The sequence below is a fragment of the Anomaloglossus baeobatrachus genome, chromosome 8 (genome assembly GCF_048569485.1).
Source record: "Anomaloglossus baeobatrachus isolate aAnoBae1 chromosome 8, aAnoBae1.hap1, whole genome shotgun sequence".
Classification (NCBI taxonomy): domain Eukaryota; kingdom Metazoa; phylum Chordata; class Amphibia; order Anura; family Aromobatidae; genus Anomaloglossus; species Anomaloglossus baeobatrachus.
This window is the reverse complement of record NC_134360.1, coordinates 201,500,810-201,518,954: the sequence shown is the minus strand read 5'-3', so window position 1 is coordinate 201,518,954 and position 18,145 is coordinate 201,500,810. Positions and strand designations below refer to the sequence as shown.

Below are 18,145 nucleotides of genomic sequence, written 5' to 3'. Positions count from 1 at the left end.
TTTCTGAGATTTTACATGCGTGTGTAATGCGTGTGTAATGCGTGTGTAATGCGTATTTTTTACTATGTCATCTGCCATTCAGCGCTGCTACATGGCCGCTGACAGCAGACACAGACAGCCATGTAGCAGAGCTGAATGGCAGATGACAGCAGACACAGACAGAGCCGCACTGTCAGAATGAACTCGGGTGAACTTAACCCGATTTCATTGTCATGCTGCGGCTCTGTCTGTGTCACGTCCTGATTAGCGGTCACCAGTGAAGGGCTCACCGGTGACCACTAATCCCCCGAGTGACTGAAGTTAGCAGCCCTCTCTCATACTCACCGATCCCCGGCGCGACGCTGCACGGCTTTCTCACTGCTCCGGCGGCTTTTACTATTTTGAAAAAGCCGGCCGCTCATTAAACAATCTCGTATTCCCTGCTTTCCCCGCCCACAGGCGCCTATGATTGGTTGCAGTGAGACACGCCCCCACGCTGAGTGACAGGTGTCTCACTGCACCCAATCACAGCAGGCGGTGGGCGGGTCTATACTGTGCAGTGAAATAAATAAATAAATAAATAATTAAAAAAAATGGCGTGCGGTCCCCCCCAATTTTAATACCAGCCAGATAAAGCCATACGGCTGAAGGCTGGTATTCTCAGGATGGGGAGCTCCACGTTATGGGGAGCCCCCCAGCCTAACAATATCAGCCAACAGCCGCCCAGAATTGCCGCATACATTATATGCGACAGTTCTGGGACTGTACCCGGCTCTTCCCGATTTGCCCTGGTGCTTTGGCAAATCGGGGTAATAAGGAGTTATTGGCAGGCCATAGCTGCCAATAAGTCCTAGATTAATCATGTCAGGCGTCTATGAGACACCCTCCATGATTAATCTGTAAGTTACAGTGGATTACGCCGGACATGGAGGGTTTGTCGGGGTTAATAAATTGGTAATGAGGGAATGTGTTTGTGTTTTTTATTTCCAATAAAGGATTTTTTCATGTGTGTGTTTATTTACTGTAACTTACAGATTAATCATGGAGGGTGTCTCATAGACGCCTGACATGATTAGTCTAGGACTTATTGGCAGCTATGGGCTGCCAATAACTCCTTATTACCCCGATTTGCCAAAGCACCAGGGCAAATCGGGAAGAGCCGGGTACAGTCCCAGAACTGTCGCATATAATGTATGCTGCAATTCTGGGCGGCTGTTGGCTGATATTGTTAGGCTGGGGGGCTCCCCATAACGTGGAGCTCCCCATCCTGAGAATACCAGCCTTCAGCCGTATGGCTTTATCTGGCTGGTATTAAAATTGGGGGGGACCAAACGCCATTTTCTTCGGCGCTCCATTGGGAGACCCAGACGATTGGGGTGTATAGCACTGCCTCCGGAGGCCACACAAAGCAATTACACTAAAAAGTGTAAGGCCCCTCCCCTTCTGGCTATACACCCCCAGTGGGATCACTGGCTCACCAGTTTTCTGCTTTGTGCGAAGGAGGTCAGACATCCACGCATAGCTCCACTGTTTAGTCAGCAGTAGCTGCTGACTATGTCGGATGGAAGAAAAGAGGGCCCATATACGGCCCCCAGCATGCTCCCTTCTTACCCCACTTGTGGTTCGTAAGGTTGAGGTACCCATTGCGGGTACGGAGGCTGGAGCCCACATGCTGCTTTCCTTCCCCATCCCCCTGAGGGGCTCTGTGGAAGTGGGATCTTACCGGCCCCCAAGCCCTGAGGCCGGGCTCCATCCACAGACCCATAGAACCTGCTGGATACGGAGCTGTGTACCATTCAGGGACAAGGCCCTGCAACTTTCAGGTACTCTGTGTCCCCGTTCAGGCGGGCACGCACACACCAGACTTGCTGGGTGTGTTAGTGCGCCGGGGACAGTAACGCTGGGGTTTGAGTCACAGCAGCTTAGCTGTGTGACTTCAGGTGCTGGGAACTACCGCGCCGGCCACTCTCGGAGCGGCGGCGCGGCTGGGACTTGTAGTGCGCCGGGGACTTAGCGCCGACTGCGCTTTTACGGCGGCGGCGCTTATAAATTTAGTCCCCGGCTTTTGCGGCCTAGCTCCGCTTCGTTCCCGCCCCCTCCCTGTCAATCAGGGAAGGGGAGAGACGCTGTACGTTTACTCAGCGCCGAGGGCTGGAGCCTTATTTACATGCTCCAGCCCTCTCACTTGGCACAGTGGGACACAGGTTTCCCGCTTTTGGTCTGGCACGCCCAGGGCCCGCCCCCCCCCCCTCCACAGGACGCCGGCAGCCATTCCTGCATGCAGTTCTGGCTGGAGGACGGACACAGGCTCTGGGAGACCCAAGACTAGGGATTTCTGGACCACACACCCGCGTTTAGCGGGCGGTAAGCAGCACTTTAGTGCTGGCCCCTCTTGTGCCACAGTGTGTATTGGTGTACTTTTTCCTGTACCAGATATCTATAGATATATACTGCACTGTACGGTCGCTTCTTGGCTGTATACCCTATATTGCTCTGGGAAGACAACAACATGTCATCCACAAAACGCAAGGGTGCCAAGGCACGGGCTGTATACACTGTTTGTACAGCATGTGGGGCTAATCTACCAGCAGGCTCCAACGACTCTCATTGTGTGCAATGTTCAGTCCCAGTGGCACTTCGTCAGCCAGAGCCTATGGTGGTAGTAGCCCAGGCAGAGTCGCCTGTGAACCCTGCCCCGGTGACGGGGACAGAATTTGCAGTCTTTGCTGATAAGATGTCTGTGACTATGACAAAAATCCTGGAGACCTTGCAGTCCAGGCCAGTTGCTCAGACCATGGACACTACTGTCCCTATGTTCCCCGGTCCCCCTCAGTTGGAACTAATCCGTACTTCACGGGGGTCCCAGGCATCACTGGCTGAGGGCTCTGACTCCGATGACAGTCCCAGGCCGCCTAAGCGAGCTCGCTGGGAGAGACCCTCCACGTCATCACGCGGGTCAGGGTCTCAGCGAGAAGGGTCTCTATATGATGAGACAGAGGTGGGTGATCAGGAGTCTAGCCCTGACACCGCACTCAATTTGGATACGCCAGATGGTGACGCCATGGTAAATGACCTTATAGCGGCCATCAATAGGCTGTTGGATATCTCTCCCCCAGCCCCTTCAGCAGAGGAGGCAGCTGCTCAGCAGGAGAAATTCCATTTCCTGTATCCCAAGCGTAAATTGAGCACCTTTCTGGACCACTCTGACTTCAGAGCATCAATCCAGAAACACCATGCTAATCCGGATAAGCGTTTTTCCAAACGTCTTAAGGATACACGTTATCCCTTTCCCCCTGACGTGGTCAAACGCTGGACCCAGTGTCCAAAAGTGGACCCTCCAATATCCAGGCTTGCAGCTAGATCCATAGTTGCAGTGGAGGATGGGGCTTCTCTTAAAGATGCCAATGACAGACAGATGGACCTTTGGTTGAAATCTGTCTATGAAGCTATTGGCGCGTCGTTTGCTCCAGCATTCGCGGCCGTGTGGGCGCTCCAAGCTATTTCAGCTGGTTTGGCATAGGTGGACTCTTTCATACGTCCAGCAGTGCCGCAAGTGGCGTCCTTAACTACGCAAATGACTGCGTTTGCGACCTACGCTATTAATGCGGTACTGGACTCTACGAGCCGTACCGCAATGGCTTCCGCCAACTCTGTTGTTTTGCGCAGAGCCTTGTGGTTAAAGGAATGGAAAGCAGATTCTGCTTCTAAAAAATGTTTAACCAGCTTGCCATTATCTGGAGACAGACTGTTTGGTGAGCAATTGGCGGAAATCATTAAACAGTCCAAAGGTAAGGACTCTTCCTTACCCCAGCCCAGATCAAGCAAACCTCAACAGAGGAAGTGGCAGTCAAAGTTTCGGTCCTTTCGAGGCTCGGGCAAGCCCCAGTTCGCCTCGTCCAAAGGGACTCAGAAAGAGCAAAGGAGCTCTGATTCCTGGCGGGCTCACTCACGCCCCAAGAAAGCAGCCGGAGGTACCGCTTCCAAGGCGGCTGCCTCATGACTTTCGGCCGCCTCCCTCCGCATCCTCGGTCGGTGGCAGGTTCTCCCGCTTTTGCGACATTTGGCTGCCACAGGTCAAAGACCGGTGGGTAACAGACATTTTGTCTCACGGGTACAGGATAGAGTTCAGTTCTCGTCCTCCGCCTCGGTTCTTCAGAACTTCTCCACATCCCGACTGAGCAGATGCCCTTCTGCAGGCGGTGAATTCTCTAAGAGCAGAAGGAGTGGTGGTCCCTGTTCCTCTTCAGGAACAAGGACAAGGTTTTTACTCCAATCTCTTTGTGGTGCCAAAAAAGGACGGCTCATTCCGTCCTGTTCTGGACCTAAAACTGCTCAACAAGCATGTGAACGCCAGGCGGTTCCGGATGGAATCCCTCCGCTCAGTCATTGCCTCAATGTCTCAAGGAGATTTCCTAGCATCAATAGACATCAAAGATGCTTATCTCCACGTGCCGATTGCTACAGAGCACCAACGTTTTCTACGCTTCGTGATAGGAGACGACCATCTTCAGTTCGTAGCTCTGCCATTTGGTCTGGCGACAGCCCCACGGGTGTTCACCAAGGTCATGGCGGCAGTGGTAGCAGTCTTGCACTCTCAGGGACACTCTGTGATCCCTTACTTGGACGATCTACTTGTCAAGGCACCCTCTCAGGAGGCATGCCAACTCAGCCTGAATGTTGCACTGGAGACTCTCCAGACGTTCGGGTGGATCATCAACTTCTCAAAGTCGAATCTGTCACCGACCCAATCGCTAACGTATCTTGGCATGGAGTTTCATACTCTCTCAGCGATAGTGAAGCTTCCGCTGGACAAGCAGAGGTCACTACAGACTGGGGTGCAGGCTCTCCTTCAAAGTCAGTCGCACTCCTTAAGACGCCTCATGCACTTCCTCGGGAAGATGGTGGCGGTAATGGAGGCGGTTCCGTTTGCGCAGTTTCATCTGCGCCCGCTTCAATGGGACATTCTCCGCCAATGGGACGGGAAGTCAACATCCCTGGACAGGAAAGTCTCCCTTTCCCAGACGGCCAAAGACTCTCTGCAGTGGTGGCTTCTTCCCACCTCATTGTCACAGGGAAGATCCTTCCTACCACCGTCCTGGGTGGTGGTCACGACAGACGCGAGTCTCTCAGGGTGGGGAGCAGTTTTTCTCCACCACAGGGCTCAGGGTACGTGGACTCAGCAGGAGTCCACCCTTCCGATCAATGTTCTGGAGATCAGAGCAGTGTATCTTGCCCTACTAGCCTTCCAGCAGTGGCTGGAAGGAAAGCAGATCCGAATTCAGTCGGACAACTCCACAGCGGTGGCATACATCAACCACCAAGGGGGGACTCGCAGTCGGCAAGCCTTCCAGGAAGTCCGGCGGATCCTGATGTGGGTGGAAGCCACGGCCTCCACCATATCCGCAGTTCACATCCCCGGCGTAGAAAACTGGGAAGCAGACTTCCTCAGTCGCCAGGGCATGGACGCAGGGGAATGGTCCCTTCACCCGGAAGTGTTTCAGGAAATCTGTCGCCGCTGGGGAAGGCCGGACGTCGATCTAATGGCGTCCCGGCACAACAACAAGGTCCCGACCTTCATGGCACGGTCTCGCGATCACAGAGCTCTGGCGGCAGACGCCTTAGTGCAAGATTGGTCGCAGTTCCGGCTCCCTTATGTGTTTCCACCTCTGGCACTCTTGCCCAGGGTGCTACGCAAGATCAGATCCGACTGCAGCCGCGTCATACTCGTCGCCCCAGACTGGCCAAGGAGGGCGTGGTATCCGGATCTGTGGCGTCTCACGGTCGGCCAACCGTGGGCACTACCAGACCGACCAGACTTACTGTCCCAAGGGCCGTTTTTCCATCGGAATTCCGCGGCCCTGAACCTGACTGTGTGGCCATTGAGTCCTGGATCCTAGCGTCTTCAGGATTATCCCAAGGGGTCGTTGCCACCATGAGACAGGCTAGGAAGCCCACGTCCGCTAAGATCTACCACAGAACGTGGAGGATATTCTTATCCTGGTGCTCTGCTCAGGGAGTGTCTCCCTGGCCATTTGCATTGCCTACCTTTCTTTCTTTCCTACAATCTGGGTTAGAAAAAGGTTTGTCGCTCGGCTCCCTTAAGGGGCAAGTCTCGGCGCTATCCGTCTTTTTTCAGAAGCGTCTAGCACGACTCTCTAAGGTACGCACGTTCCTGCAGGGGGTTTGTCATATCGTACCCCCGTACAAGCGACCATTAGATCCATGGGACCTGAACAGGGTGCTAGTTGCCCTCCAGAAGCCGCCCTTCGAGCCTCTGAAGGAGGTTTCACTTTCTAGACTGTCACAGAAAGTGGCTTTTCTGGTAGCAATCACATCTCTTCGGAGAGTATCTGAGCTAGCAGCGCTGTCATCCAAGGCTCCCTTCCTGGTCTTCCACCAGGACAAGGTAGTGCTGCGCCCCATTCAGGAGTTTCTCCCGAAGGTGGTATCCTCTTTTCATCTTAATCAGGATATCTCTTTGCCTTCTTTTTGTCCTCATGCAGTTCATTGGTATGAGAAGGATTTACATTTGTTAGATCTGGTGCGAGCACTCAGAATCTACATTTCCCGCACGGCGCCCCTGCGCCGTTCGGATGCACTCTTTGTCCTTGTCGCTGGTAAGCGCAAGGGGTCGCAGGCTTCTAAGGCCACCCTGGCTCGATGGATCAAAGAACCAATTCTTGAGGCCTACCGTTCTGCTGGGCTTCCGGTTCCATCAGGGCTGAAGGCCCATTCTACCAGAGCCGTGGGTGCGTCCTGGGCATTGCGTCACCAGGCTACGGCTCAACAGGTGTGCCAGGCAGCTACCTGGTCGAGTCTGCACACTTTCACCAAACATTATCAGGTGCATACCTATGCGTCGGCGGACGCCAGCCTAGGTAGAAGAGTCCTGCAGGCGGCAGTTGCCTCCCCGTAGGGGAGGACTGTCTTTGCAGCTCTAACATGAGGTATTTCTTTACCCACCCAGGGACAGCTTTTGGACGTCCCAATCGTCTGGGTCTCCCAATGGAGCGCCGAAGAAGGGAATTTTGTTACTTACCGTAAATTCCTTTTCTTCTAGCTCCTATTGGGAGACCCAGCACCCGCCCTGTTGTCCTTCGGGATTTTTGGTTGTTTTTCGGGTACACATGTTGTTCATGTTGAATGGTTTTCAGTTCTCCGAGGTTATTTCGGAGTGAATTTGTTTAAACCAGTTATTGGCTTTCCTCCTTCTTGCTTTTGCACTAAAACTGGTGAGCCAGTGATCCCACTGGGGGTGTATAGCCAGAAGGGGAGGGGCCTTACACTTTTTAGTGTAATTGCTTTGTGTGGCCTCCGGAGGCAGTGCTATACACCCCAATCGTCTGGGTCTCCCAATAGGAGCTAGAAGAAAAGGAATTTACGGTAAGTAACAAAATTCCCTTCTTTTTAAATTATTTATTTATTTCACTGCACAGTATAGACCCGCCCACCGGCTGCTGTGATTGGGTGCAGTGAGACACCTGTCACTCAGCGTGGGGGCGTGTCTCACTGCAACCAATCATAGGCGCCTGTGGGCGGGGAAAGCAGGGAATACGAGATTGTTTAATGAGCGGCCGGCTTTTTCAAAATGGTAAAAGCCGCCGGAGCAGTGAGAAAGCCGTGCAGCGCCGCGCCGGGGGATCGGGGAACGGTGAGTATGAGAGAGGAGGGGAAACTGACCGACAGACTGTGAGAGAGGGACAGAGATAGTGACGGACCGACAGAGAGAGAATAGAGACCGAGAGGGAGAGACCGACTGACAGGGAATAGTGATTGACAGACATTGTGAGACATCGCTCGTTTCCAGTGTTTTAGGAAACATGCGAGAAATGTATTTAGAAAATCTGATGTCACTAAGATGGTGTGAATGCCGTCCCGTGACATCCGATTTTTTTTACACGCTCCCATAGACTTGCATTGGAGAAACTCGCAGTAGAAACTCGCAAAAAAGCAGCATGCTGCGATTTTTTTTCTCGGTCCGATTTGGACTGAGAAAAAAATCGCAGATGAGAGCTGAATCTTTCACGAACGTGTCCGATTCCAATGCGAGTTTTTCTCGCATTGCTCTACTGCGAGAAACTCGCAAGTGAGAAGCAGCCCTTACTCTGACTGGGAACTGCTGACATCCTGCTGATTGACAGCCAACTCCCTGTGGGAGCCGCTCGGCTGTCAATCGGCATGATGTTGGCAGTCAAGCACTGTCAACAGATCAACCCGGAAGCAGAGCCATTGCTCTAAGGCCAGAATCACACTTGCTAGTGCATCGCGTGTAACTCGCGCGAGTCTCTCATGGTAGAACCCGGCATGGCCGCACACTATGCATACAGGAGCGTCTGAGCTGCATAGAGATACATGCAACCGACCCGCTCCTGTCAGGAGAGTGTGTGGCCATGCCGGGTTCTACCATGAGAGACTCGCGCGAGTTACACGCGAGGCACTAGCAAGTGTGATTCTGGCCTTACAGGGAGCAGCTGAATTGCCAGCAGGAGCGGCTTGTGACAGCACTGTGTCGGCTTCTGGCACAACAGGCAGATAGTTGCCTCTGTTAGCAACTATTTGCTTGTTCGTTTTGTTGTTTTATACGTTAAAAAAAAAACAAAACAAAAAAAAAAAAACAAAAGTCGAGGACCACCTCTTTACTCAAGATTTTGAAATCACACCTGACAAGTGAGCAGTTTGTTAATTTGGGTATTTGCTGGCCTTTTTATACGGGAAGATAATCGTTCTATGTACCCTCTTTTCATGATTGATTTTGGTCATTTGTTTTTTTAAATGCACTCAAACTATATAGTAAATGGCTACTCGGACTTCATGAAACCTTATGTGCAACATATATAGCTGAAAGTCTCCATACATCTGACAGAAGGCTGATCTCTGTATACCCAAAGCAAAGATTAGTGTGTGCATGATCTGGCTACGTTTTTAAGATTATCAATCAAAATGTGATGTCTGCTTTTTGTTTAAAAAAAAAAAAAAAAAGGGCCACTTTTTTCATTTTGAGATGTTTAAAAAAATTGCTCTAATTTGCAGTTCTTTGTGCAAAAGACAGGAGCGTAAATCACTTTATTTCTTCATCGTTCCTTATGGGAGACCCAGACCATGGGTGTATAGCTTCTGCCTCCGGAGGACACACAAAGTACTACACTAAAAAGTGTAGCTCCTCCCTCCGAGCATATACACCCCCTGGATGACCACATCTAGCCAGTTCAATGCTTTGTGTTCAGGAGGATCACACACACACACATGCATTCTCATCTGATTTTTGATTTCAAAGAGTTGGAAGAAAAGCGGGTCCAAGCTGGACTCCCGGCATGTCCCTTCTCACCCCACTGTGTCGGCGGTGCTGTTAAGGTTGATTTACAAGGCTGGAGCCTTACATGCCGCGCTCCTTCACCATCCCTCGGGCTCTGGCTTGAAGTGGGAGCCATCACGGTTCTCACTGCTTTGCAGGAGACCGGTCTCCATCCGCAACCCTTTCAGGACCCTGTCGGACGGAGCGCTCATCCCTCAGGGACCTGGCCCTGCGTCTCATAAGCTAAGTATTGAGACGTTATTGAAGGCTCCCTTATGCATTTATTGTGGGGAGAGTGTGTTATGTCACTGTGCTGTGATTTCCGGCCGGTTCTCTGGTTTTCTCCTGAGAACCGCGCCGAGGGTGCCTGCTCGTCGGCCGCATGAGAAAATTTAGGCCCCGGCTTCGGCTGCGGCCTAGTTTCATTTTCACTGCCCCTGCATGTCAGTCATGCAGAGGGACAGTGCGGCGCCGCCCACCGGCCGTTCAGCTCAGGGGAGGACACTCCTCTCTGAGGAGATGTTTCCCTCCCCTGTATTTCTCCTTGGCCCTCCGGTTCCCGCTCTTGGACTCAACCCCGCTCCCCCTCCTCACTCGGCGCCATTTTATCAGCGTTCACACACTGATCGGCGCTGGCTGCTGCAGCTACTGCATCTGTCTGGGGGTCCAAGCTGTGGAATCCGGAGGGCACACAAAACGGTCTGGTAAGCCACAACCTCTGGTTGTGGACTTTATTATACACTCTGGGGGTCATTCAAGGAGTGTATTCTTTACTGCAGAGCCTCCACCTCAGCAGCATGTCTCTCACTAGGAGCAAGGCTGCAAGGCTTTACTCTATATGCACTGCATGTCAGCTCATACTGCCTGAACCGAGCACATATCCACATTGTGATGCCTGCTCTAACATGGTGGTGCCTCAGCCTGGAGTCTCCCCAGGGGTCCCTCCGGCTGCTCCGGCCCCGGTGGCTGAACCCCCGGCTTGGGTAGCATCGTTTTCTAAAGCTATCTCCCAGTCCTTTGCCGACTCCATGGGACAGCTGTCCCGGACTCTGCTGACCATGCATCAGCCCCCTTCTCAGGGCGCCTCTGCTGCTCCGACTCGCTCTGCAGAGCTCACAGAGGATTTTTCATCTGTTCCCGGACTCCGTCCTCCTAAACGGAGACGCAGGGACTCTTCTCCTTCCTCGTCCCACGGCTCTGATTCACGGGCTGAATTGCAGGGCGAGGAGGATGCCTTTACTGTGGGCTCGGACGCTACCTCTATGTACCCCATTGATTTATCTGAAGGGGATGCGGATGTTAGTGACTTGATTGCGTCCATTAATTCCGTACTGGACCTCAATCCGCCAGTATCAGAGGAGCAAGCCTCTCTGGTAGAGAAACACCAGTTTACCTCACCTAAGAGAGCAAGGAGTATGTTTTTTTTTTTTTAACCACTCCAGTTTTCAGGCCACTGTGACCAAGCCCAGGGCCTGTCCTGACAAACGCTTCCCAAAGCGTAGTTCTGATGAACGTTTTCCCTTTCCACCAGAGGTGGTCAAGGAGTGGGCTCAGTCTCCAAAGGTAGATCCTCCGGTGTCTAGAATCTCAGCCCGGACAGTTGTATCTGTGGCCGATGGCACCTCACTTAAGGATCCCACTGACCGCCAGGTTGACCTTCTGGCCAAATCTGTATATGAGGCGGCAGGGGCTTCGTTCTCCCCGTCTTTTGCAGAGGTGTGGGCTCTTAAGGCCGTCTCTGCTTCTCTGGAGGAGATGCATTCCCTCACCAGAGACTCTATGCCCGAAATGGTTACCTTAACTTCCCAGGCTTCGGCTTTTTCATCCTATGCCATGTCTGCCATTCTGGAGGCTTCTCACCGCACGGCGGTGGCTTCCGCTAATTCCCTCGCGATCCGCAGGATCTTGTGGCTTCGAGAGTGGAAAGCAGACGTTTCTTCCAAGAAGTACCTTGCTGGGCTCCCCTTTGCTGGGTCCCCGGCTGTTCGGTGAACAACTGGATGAAATTATTAAGGAAGCTACTGGCGGGAAGAGTACTTCCTTGCCACAAACTAAAACCAGGAAACCTGTCCAGGGCAGGAACCAGTCGAGGTTTCGCTCCTTTCGTTCCTCTAACTGGTCATCCTCTAAGCCCTCAGCCTCGTCCACTAACTCAGCCAAGGATCGAAAACCCAGCTGGCGCACGAAGCCGCGTCCTCAGAAGAGCGGAGGAGCCGCTGCCACTAAGGCAGCATCCTCTTGACTATCTGGCTGCGTCAGCAACGTCCTTGGTCGGTGGCAGGCTCTCCCACTTTGGCGACGTGTGGTTCCAACACGTCTCCGATCAGTGGGTGCGGGATATCATCTCCCACGGCTACAGGATAGAATTTTCTTCCAGCCCGCCAAACAGATTTTTTTCTGTCCACTCCCCCCTGCTCCAAAGCCGCCGTCTTCTCTCAGGCCGTGGCTTCCTTGCAGGCCAACGGAGTAATTGTACCGGTTCCCGCCCGGGAACGGTTCAGAGGGTTCTACTCAAACCTCTTCCTAGTCCCCAAGAAGGACGGTTCCTTCCGGCCCATCCTGGATCTCAAGCTTCTCAACAAGCATGTTCAGGTGCGGCACTTTCGCATGGAATCTCTGCGATCGGTCATTGCCTCAATGACCCAAGGAGATTTTCTAGCATCCATCGACATCAGAGATGCCTATCTGCATGTGCCAATTGCAGTTTCACACCAGCGTTGGCTACGTTTTGCAATCGGAGAGGAACATTTCCAATTCGGGGCTCTCCCCTTCGGGTTAGCCACGGCCCCTCGTGTATTCACCAAGGTCATGGCAGCAGTGGTTGCGGTTCTGCACCTCCAGGGGTTGGCAGTGATTCCTTACCTGGACGACCTTCTGGTCAAGGCTTCATCCAGTGCAGACTGTCAGCGGAGTGTCTCGCTCACTCTCGCCACGCTTGTTGAATTCGGGTGGCTTGTCAATCTGCCCAAGTCCACTCTGACCCCGACCCAGGAACTTGCGTATCTAGGGATGCAGTTCGAGACTCTGCCGGCACTTGTGAAGCTGCCCTTAGTCAAACAGCAGTCCCTTCATCTGGCGGTACGCTCTCTGCTGAGGCCCCGCCGTCATTCCATCAGGCACCTCATGCAGGTGCTGGGTCAGATGGTGGCGTCAATGGAAGCGGTTCCCTTTGCCCAGTTCCATCTGCGTCCCCTGCAGCTGGACATTCTCCGCTGTTGGGACAAGCGGACCTCTTCTTTGCACAGGCTAGTGGCTCTGTCGCCACAGACCAGGAGCTCTCTTCAGTGGTGGCTTCGGCCCCTCTCTCTGTCCCAGGGACGCTCCTTTCTGGCCCCGTCCTGGGTGATTCTCACCACGGATGCCAGTCTATCCGGCTGGGGAGCAGTGTTTCTCCACCACCGAGCACAGGGCACTTGGACTCCGTCCGAATCAGCCCTCTCGATCAATGTGCTGGAAATCAGAGCTGTGCTCCTAGCTCTCGTAGCCTTTCACCACCTGTTGGCGGGCAAGCACATTCGAGTGCAGTCAGACAACGCGACAGCAGTTGCCTACATCAATCACCAAGGCGGGACTCTCAGCCGCCTAGCAATGTTGGAAGTTCAACTTATCCTTCAGTGGACGGAGGACTCCAAGTCCACCATATCCGCAGTCCACATCCCAGGCGTAGAAAACTGGGAGGCAGATTATCTCAGCAGTCAAACCGTGGACAGCGGCGAGTGGGCCCTGCATCCGGCAGTGTTCCGGTCAATCTGCCGCAAGTGGGGCACTCCGGAAGTGGATCTAATGGCATCCCGGCACAACAACAAGGTCCCGGTTTACGTGGCTCGCTCCCACGATCCTCAGGCCTTGGCAGCGGACGCGCTGGTTCAGGATTGGTCCCAGTTCCGTCTGGCCTACGTGTTTCCCCCTCTAGCTCTCTTGCCCAGAGTCCTGCGCAAGATCAGAATGGAGGGCCGTCGGGTCATACTCATTGCTCCAGACTGGCCCAGGCGAGCTTGGTACCCAGACCTGCTCCGTCTGTCCGTAGAGGTGCCGTGGCATCTCCCGGACCGCCCAGACCTTCTCTCACAAGGTCCGTTTTTCCGCCAGAATTCTGCGGCTCTCAGATTGACGGCATGGCTCTTGAGTCCTGGATCCTGACGGCTTCAGGCATTCCTTCCGAGGTCATCTCCACTATGACTCAGGCTCGGAAGTCTTCCTCGGCCAGGATTTGCCACAGGACTTGGAGATTTTTCCTGTCCTGGTGTCGCTCTTCCGGCCATGCTCCTTGGCCGTTTTCCTTGCCGACCATCCTGTCCTTTCTACAGTCCGGTCTGCAGCTAGGACTATCCCTCAATTCCCTCAAGGGACAGGTCTCGGCTCTGTCAGTGTTATTCCAGCGGCGTATCGCCCGACTGGCCCAAGTGCGCACCTTCATGCAGGGCGCATCTCACATAATTCTGCCTTACCGGCGGCCTCTGGATCCCTGGGACCTCCAATCTGGTCCTCACGGCCTTACAGAAACCCCCCTTTTGAGCCTCTTAGGGAGGTTTTTGTTTCGTCTTTCACAGAAAGTGGTCTTTCTGGTGGCCATACCTTCTCTCAGGAGAGTCTCTGATTTGGCTGCGCTCTCTTCGGAGTCACCCTTTTTGGTTTTTCACCAAGACAAGGTGGTTCTCCGTCCGACTCCGGACTTTCTCCCTAAGGTGGTCTCCTTTCCACCTTAACCAGGACATTTCATTGCCTTCCCTTTGTCCGGCCCCTGTGCATCGCTGTTGGCAGTTCTTGTTCCGTGTGTTTTCACCGGCTGTTGTTGTAGACAGAGGTTCCGGTTATTCCGGGTGTTACTCTCTCTACTTGTGGGTGGATGTCCTCCTTCAGCTTTTGCACTAAACTGGCTAGATGTGGTCATCCAGGGGGTGTATATGCTCGGAGGGAGGAGCTACACTTTTTAGTGTAGTACTTTGTGTGTCCTCCGGAGGCAGAAGCTATACACCCATGGTCTGGGTCTCCCATGTCGGAACTATAACAAAAAGAATTTACGGTAAGTAACAAAATTCTCTTTTTATTGATGCCCAAATTTCTGCATAGCGCCCTGACCTTTTAGCCATGAAAGTGTTTTTACCTGTCGTCCTTTGCAAACTGTGTAATAATTCCAGCATATTGGCGGGTTGTGAGCCACACGTGAAGAGCCTATAGCTATGGAAAGAGGCAGATTCTAAGTCCTGAACCCTTGTGAGCAATTATTGCTGCAGATTGCAGGTACTAGGTATTAGGGGTACTTAGCACGCTGCGACATCGCTAGCCGATGATAGCAATACCGAGCGCGATAGTCCCCGCCCCCGTCGCAGATGTGATATTGTGTGAAAGCTGCCATAGCGAACATAATCGCTACAGCAGCTTCACACGCACTTATCTGGCCGGCGACCCGCCTCCTTCCTAAGGGGGGGGTCGTGCAGCGTCACTGTGACGTCACATGGCAGGCGGCCAATAGAAGCAGAGGGGCGAAGATGAGCGGGACGTAAACATCCCGCCCACCTCCTTCCTTCCTCATTGCAGGCGGGACGCAGGTAAGGAGAAGTTCCTCGCTCCTGCGGCTTCATACACAGAGATGTGGGCTGCCGCAGGAATGAGGAACAACATCGTACCTGTCGTTGCAGCGAAATTATGGAAATGACAGACACTACACCGATCACCGATTTTGACGCTTTTGCGATCGTTTATTGGTGCATCTAGGCTTTACACGTTGCAGCGTCGTTACTGGCGCCGGATGTGCGTCACTTTCGATTTGACCCCGACGAGATCGCAGTAGCGAAGTCGCAATGTGCAAAGTACCCCTTAGTGTAGTTCTCTCCTAGTCTTTTTCACATTGATTCCATTCCTGTAAACTAGTTAAGGTTTTTTGTTCTTTTTCTTCACATTTTGCAGCTGTTCCTGGTGCCCTGAGCCCATTAGGAATACCGAATGCTGCTGCTGCGGCCGCTGCTGCGGCTGCGGGCCGTGTTAGTATGCACGGTGTTTCAGCGGGTGGCAACACTGTTCTTCTTGTAAGCAATCTGAATGAAGAGGTAAGTGACACAAATTCATGAAAAATACGTGTCAAATATGAATTTATTTTATTTATTTTTTTCGTACAGTCTTTTTTTTTTTTTTTTTTTTTTTTCATTTGTGCAAAAAGTTTTACCTTGTACATTAAAAACAATATGGACTAATTTGGATATATTTACACATGAAGAGATGAAAATGATAGTCATGGTCATGCTATAACCTCTGCTGCTTTTTATGTCTCCATACATTGTAATGAGCATATCATCTGTACGAGTTATCATGCTTGTGGTTTTTATTTCTTACTATATATATGCTTTATACTTGTGTTTTTTATTTTATTTTATTTTTCTTTCATTAGCATTTCTACAATTCTCAATTTGTATCGACTGCTCTAATACATTTTTCTTTCAAGGTTCTTCCAGAGATTTTGATGAAGCGCTCTTCCTGTCTTAGTAATCTTATTCTTTCCAGTGTCTGGCCGTGCTCTCACCTTCTCTGTTGCTGTATCTATCTCTGAGACCTGTCTCTCCTCCTCTCCTAAGTGCTGCCATGTTTGCGCTCTCCTCCTTCATTTCTGTCTGGATGCTGAGTATACTGAAATGTGGGAAGTTGTATTTCCCACCGACCGGTTTTTCTCATGTTTTATGTATTGCCATGGGAAGGTGAGCAGCTTGCCGCTCTACAGGAGTTGGTTTAGGAGGCCTTGATCCTAGAGAGCAGCAAGCTGATTGTGTCTACAGCTTCTGTTCATCCCTGGGCCGGCTCTGTAGGGCCGGCTCTGTAGGGCCGGCTCTGTAGGGCCGGCTCTGTAGGGCCGGCTCTGTAGGGCCGGCTCTGTAGGGCCGGCTCTGTAGGGCCGGCTCTGTAGGGCCGGCTCTGTAGGGCCGGCTCTGTAGGGCCGGCTCTGTAGGGCCGGCTCTGTAGGGCCGGCTCTGTAGGGCCGGCTCTGTAGGGCCGGCTCTGTAGGGCCGGCTCTGTAGGGCCGGCTCTGTAGGGCCGGCTCACGTGTGTATTGTAGGTCTCTTATCATTTCACATCTCAATAATTAGGGCCATTTCACACATCCGGCTGTTCACTGGATTGGCGGATCCGGCGCACTCCAGTACAGTGTATACAGTACAATGGCAGCACAACAACTTCCAGGTCACATGACAGCATGCGACCGGAGCTTGTCGTGCTGCCATTGTACTGGATCACACTACTGGGGTGCGCCGGATCTGGCGACAAGCCGGATGTGTGAAACTGTCCTTGGTCAGCCATCCACACTGATACTTCCTACTCCTCTCAAAGCCAGCCAGGTAGATGTAAGCCCTCGGTTTCTTCAGCATATGCCTTCCCATGTCAATACAGATTTAGTATTGTGATCTCTGATATGAATGTGATTTGTTTTTTATTTTTTTTCCCATATTTGTCTTGGATGACATTAGTTTTTTTTCTTGTACAGTACATAAGCCAACCATTATTCTGACCAAACTCCTGCATTTCCTTTGTACTGACCTTTATTTTATTTTCTCCCCACTTCTTTTTTTTATTATTTTGTTCTGCATCATCTCCCAACCCATCCCTCCTTCCCTCTCCCTTCCCCTTCTACATTCTTCTCCTCGTGTGTGATGTTTTCCCTGTTTCTTACTGTTTTCCAATTCCTGCTGTCAAATGTCCCCCATCTTGTGTGTCTGTCCTCACCCTCCCCTCCCTCTCTCTCCTCCCCTCCCCCCCCCACCTCTCCCTGTGTTCACGCTTCTTCGCTTGAACAATTTGTTCCTCGGACCAACTTGCCCCAATTAACTGCCTTGAACCATGATCCATGACCACCTTCACCATTCTGCGGGAACCACCCTTCGTTATGGATGATCTGTTCATCTCCGCTCTTCCTCGACTCTTCTCTCTTCTTGTCTTACGCTGCTTGCTCTTCTCTCCTTCTAAAGATGGTTTCGCCCCAAAGTCTGTTTACCCTCTTCGGTATGTTATTGTTAGCACTATACTTTTATTATTAATTTCATTTTTTATTTTATTTTTATTTTTTATTTCACATTTTTTTAAATTTTTATTTTTTTATTTGTAGATAGCACTTGGCGTAATTCTCAATAGTAATTTGATTTATTATTTATTTTTATTTATATATATATATTTTTTTTTTTTTTTGTTTTGTCCTTTTTACCATTTGGTTTCGTTTTTATAAATTCACCATAGTCACTATTGTTTTAATGCATGTGAATTTCTTTTGCATGGTCTTTTTAATTTATCATTCACATAGCTTTGAGGGTATATCAAATATATTCTTATCTAAAATTCACTGTTCAAGATCTTCTTTCATTCTTGTGTATGTTAGGCCTGGTTGAATGGTACTTTTTTTGGTGTCTGGTTGTTTCATTTGACCTTTTTCAAATCTAATGCAGCTCGTCAAACACTTATTTGCTATTTAGACTGTTTTATTCTCTTGCGTTTTTAATAAAAGGTGTTTATGGAGACGTGCAGCGCGTGAAGATTTTATACAATAAGAAAGACAGCTCTCTCATACAGATGGCTGACGGTAACCAGTCACAACTGGGTAAGAGGTGTCCTAATGCATTAAGCACTTTGAAAACTGCCGTAAGCAAAATACTGTGTCATTTTTGCTGTTGTTGTTTTTTTTTTTTTTTGTTTTGTTTTTTCCTACTAAGAAAACTTGTTATCTTAAATCTGATGGGGGCATTTCATTTTTTTTCTCCTGTTGTGAAATGGAAAAGGTAAATGAAAAGGTCATAAAGTAAAGTATGCATAATGAGTGTGCAGGAATAAACCCAGACCCTGTCAAACCTGGCAAAAACTTGGCTGCCTCTTTTTTGTAAATTAGACATGTCAGGAGTA

The 18,145-nt window shown here is 51.2% G+C and overlaps 1 protein-coding gene across 1 annotated transcript in view; it reads left to right on the top strand.

Annotated features, from left to right (window-relative positions):
- Positions 1-18,145, top strand: part of PTBP2 (polypyrimidine tract binding protein 2) — a 104,532-nt gene that overhangs the window by 70,006 nt on the left and 16,381 nt on the right. The window contains exons 9-11 of the mRNA XM_075320077.1: positions 15,179-15,318; positions 17,224-17,257; positions 17,754-17,846. Of these exons, the coding sequence (XP_075176192.1) occupies positions 15,179-15,318; positions 17,224-17,257; positions 17,754-17,846 (267 nt within the window). The remainder of the gene's footprint in view (positions 1-15,178; positions 15,319-17,223; positions 17,258-17,753; positions 17,847-18,145) is intronic.